Below are 4,408 nucleotides of genomic sequence, written 5' to 3'. Positions count from 1 at the left end.
GTTTGATTGAATCGATGAAAGAGTCAACCATAATGCATTGTATATCAATGCAATGGAGTCATCCAATGGGGAACGTAAGTGGTTGGGGGGGGGGGGTAATTGTTTCTCGGCCAAAACTGCGGCCGGGGCGGGCAAGGGCGGCTGACCTGAAACAACACCACAGCGCTCTCAGCACGACAAGTGCCTAACGTGTTACAACGGCTTGTTTATTGGTTCAAATTGGGGGTGTGTTAATTTGCATAAAGGTCATAACCTGGAATCTGCGCGCTTGCGCACTGCATCAGTGAGGCCGGCTCGATTGGATTTTTTATTGTTGGATGTGAGCGTGAATGTTCCGACTGGAAGTGGAAGGATTCTGCACTGCTCCACTGTCCAGCTTGACCTGTATGAGTGGGAGTTTTCAACTGTGTCCAGGTGTCGACGTGTACTGTGTGGCCATCGTTGTGTAGCTCATGTGTTGTGTGTTTGTAGGATAAATAGGCTCCCGTCGACCTCCGAAAGGCAGTGTTGGTTCTCTCTATGCTTGCTCGTCGCCTACCTTCTTCGTTGTCAGCTGATCTCTCGGTGTGTTGCCCTTGTGTGAGTGGTAAGTGTGTAGACGTATAGATCTAAGTGTGTTCTGTTTGATGTGTGTAGAGGAGGCAGTAGTAGCAGGACACTCGGGCGTCTGTCAGCAGTGGGCGTCTGGTCGGCAGTGGGCAGCCCGAGAGGGCAGCTGTTGTTGTCGCTCCAGCTTCTCTCTTCTGCTTTGACTGAACAAGAGAATCTAGAGATCTAGCCTAATCGTTGTGAGCTCTACGTTGGATGGCTGAGGAAGTCTCAGAGGGTTGCCGGTTCGTGTCCCAGAGCGTTCAGGATGCGGTGTCGGCCATGCAGCAGTTCTCTAGTCTGGCAACCAGAGATGCCAGCAGGCGCAAGATCACACTGGACAGCCTGGACGTTCTCCTTGACCAGTGCCTGGATGGTTACGGAAGTCCACCCATCCCACCCCCTGCAGTCTGGCCAAAAGGACAAGAGAGAGCCTCCTCCTACCTTCAAGCCCTGATGCCCTCACTTCTCAGACTTTCGCTAACCTGTCCATTCGAGGATGTCCGACAGCGGCTTGACACATTGCTCAACCAAGTCAAGGTAAAAAGTAATCAGTGCCAGTAGACCAGTGTAAGACTCTTGGCAGCTACAGCACTGTTACTTGCAAATAATATCATGTTTTAAAAATTGTGTTTTTTTTAACGAAACTGTCTGGGGAAATTAAGCTAGCTATCTGAAATGAGGCGTAAACAAGGGCTAGGTTCAAGTTCAGGAGGGTATTCTTTTACTTTTCTTCCAGTTTCACATTAAGCCAAGCTACTATAGACTATAATAGACTATATGTCTCACCATTTTCTACAAAAAAATGGACTTAACACGAATATCGACTTCATTTCCAACGCAGATTAGATCTAGAGATATAGTAGTTTAAAAAATATTTGATGATTTTTTATGGAACTAGATTCTATCGCACTAGCTTAATTAGTGTAATAATTTCTTCGCTTTTGACCCAGGGGAGCAGGCTTGTTTTAAAACATAATTATATGTTTTGAAGTTAGGTTTTTAATTTTCTTGAAATTAATTGATTTGCGACTGTTTAAGTGGCTATATGCGTGATCTGCAGCAAAAAATACTGCAGTTTGACCCCCAAAGCAGTACATCTGTGTGCTGGAGTGAAAGTAGAAATTTACTAAGTTCATTCATCTTGTATTGACTAGTTGACATAAAAGTAAGTAGTCAGAATTAGGCTGAGGGCCCTAGTGGTCTAGAGGCAGAAGTTACAGTGTTCGCCTCGTTCAATATGTCCTGGGTTAGTAAACTGACAGTGGCGGAAAATTTTTTTGTCTAAAATTTTCTCATTTCACCTCCTTTCCTATTCTCTCCATGTTCTGTCGTCTGCTTTTGTCTCTACTTTCTGCCCCCATCCCTCCACCCTTTTGTTCCTCCTCTAGGCTCAGGCTGACTCTTTCTGCAGCTTTCTACTGTATACTGCTTCTCCTTGGCTCCTTCTTACTGTGCTGTCTTTTAGCCACCTCCCTGATCTTAGGGTATGTAAGAACTTACACAGGACCTAGCCTTCTCGGATAAGGGTAAAAAATGGCAGAGGTCCCATATGTGCAAGTCAGAAGTTGCGTTGTGCACATTAAAAATCCTTTAGTGGTCCATAATCGATAAGAGAAGGCTTCGGCCACCACCCGGTCAAAATTAATTTCTCCTACCAAACTGAAAATGTTTAATGTGTCCTGCATGCACATATTATAACCTTATGCAGTTGAGAGCGCCGTTAAAAAACACTTACCGGAAAAAAAAAGTTAGGCTTGCCCCATCAGATGTTCTGAAGTAAGTGGTCAGGGTTAAGCTTACAGTGAACATTAACACAGTAAAAGGATTATGGCTGATGTACAATAATTGGTCATGGAGTTAGATTGCATTTGTCTTAGCAGACGTACAGTTGGGGCTAGGTTATCCTAACAAACAATTAATAGTTGTGGTTAAGGTTTTTAAGTTTTAGTAAGGTTTTACGATGCTCGCAACTGCATAAGGTAATATGAGCCACACGGGGAATCAGGCTTATTCTGCTCACCTCTCTAGCCTCAACAGTGCTTCGACTATCAAGGCACTCTGGAAATACCAGTTTACAAGAGAGTGACAGACATACGAAAGAAGTAGAAGAAAAATGACAATAGTAAGGATGAGGAAAGAAAAAGCAGCAGTTCCCCATATGTTGCTGCGGCAAAGTATTGTATGAGCATTACATTTATAAACCAGCCCATTTACAATTCTACTGTGCTTAAGAACATGTTAATGCCCCCCCCCCCCCTCCTTTTGGGAATGGCCTTTAACAACTTCAGTCAGTAGCACTGCCTGGGGGGGGGGGGGGGGGGAGAGGCTGTAAAAGGTTATGGCAGGATTACATTGCATGATACAGGAAGGTGTTTGGTTTTGGGATAGGCAGACTTACAATAAGTGGTTAATTTTAGTACTTAAGGTTTGTCATAGTCGTAGCGGATGTGCAGTAAGTAGTTAGGGATAGGGAAACGGGTTTGCCTAGAAAATATGTTGTTAACGACACTTGTCCAGCAGACATACAGACAAAGATTAGGGTTAGGGTCATCTTAGCAAACATATATATTTTTATATGGTTAGGGTTAGGTTGGTCCTGGCAGACATATGGTCAATGATTACGGTTAAGTTTTTTCTTGAGAATGCACGGTAATGATCAAGGTTAGGGTTAGGCTTGTCCTAGCAGATGTGCAATGAGGGGTGGAATAGGTTTGTCCTAGGGCACGTACAATAAACAGATCAATGAGGTTAGGGTTAGGCTTGTCATAACAGGAGAGCAGTAAGTGGTTAGGGATAGGTTTGTCCTTTCATATCTAGTAAGTGGTTAGGGTTAGGGGATTGTCTTAGTGGATGTAGATGATCTACCTATTATCAAAAAATCAAGTCGTGAGGTCCAGGTTTGTCCTATCGGACATAGGGTAAGTGGTTGTGGTTGGCCTAAGGAATTGTGTATGGTAGGTGTTTTATGGTGCTATAAACTGAATACAGTAAGGGAAGGGTGGAAATCATAGGGAGGAAGGGTGAAGGTGAAGGAGACATGGAGAGAGAGGAAGAAGGGAAAAGGAGAAATAGAGGGATAGAAAGGAAGTGTAGAAAAGACATTGAGAAGAAGAAAGAGGTAGATGAGACATAGGGATAGAGAAGACACAGAGTCTAAATGAGGAAAGTCAAGAGAAAGACATAGAGAGGGACAGAGGAAGGATAAAGAAATAATAATTGCTAAGAGGAGCCATGAAGAGAGAGTCTATTGGAGAAGAGACTCGACTTTAGAGAAAGGGGAAGGAGATTAGAGATAAACATGGAGTATGGTGGAGCGAAAAAAGAAATGTAAGTGAGTTTTTCTCCCCACATCAAATTACCATTTTGAAGACAGGTTGTTTCAGTCCTGACCACCAGGGTCAACCTGGGCTGAGTGGGATTCAGCATCCTAGCTAGTCCCAACAGACAGATGAAGATACTCGTTAAAATCTTCACTGATGAATCGACATCATGCCTTCTGCGTTCGACCATGAACAGCTTCTTTTCGGTACACCGCAGGCAGTAACATGGAAAGAGACACAGATAGTGTTTTGGGGGCTTTGTAGAAGAGAAGATATCTGGAGAGAGGGGGGAAGGGAGACTTAAAAGGGTAAAGGGGACGTGGAAAGAGAGAGGAGGGAAGGGCAAAAGAAACGTAGAAGGAGGGGAAGGGGAGTTTAAAGGTGATATGAAGAGGAATGAGTACTATGGACATGGAAAGAGGCAGAAAGGGTGGAGCAGAAAGAGAGTGTGTGAGAGAGAGAGTGTGAGAGAGAGAGAGGGGGTGGGGGGAGAAAGA

At 44.2% G+C, this 4,408-nt stretch overlaps 1 protein-coding gene across 1 annotated transcript in view; it reads left to right on the top strand.

The window, feature by feature from the left end:
• The first annotated feature begins 307 nt into the window (after nt 1-307).
• LOC101857450 (sestrin-1) overlaps nt 308-4,408 on the top strand; it is a 35,826-nt gene continuing 31,725 nt past the window's right edge. Inside the window, exon 1 of the mRNA XM_005089269.3 lies at nt 308-1,128. Within this exon, the coding sequence (XP_005089326.1) occupies nt 805-1,128 (324 nt within the window). The 5' untranslated portion in view covers nt 308-804. The remainder of the gene's footprint in view (nt 1,129-4,408) is intronic.

This window comes from Aplysia californica, unplaced genomic scaffold (assembly GCF_000002075.1).
Source record: "Aplysia californica isolate F4 #8 unplaced genomic scaffold, AplCal3.0 scaffold00004, whole genome shotgun sequence".
NCBI classification, from domain to species: Eukaryota; Metazoa; Mollusca; class Gastropoda; order Aplysiida; family Aplysiidae; genus Aplysia; species Aplysia californica.
This window is presented reverse-complemented; position numbering and strand designations above follow the sequence as displayed.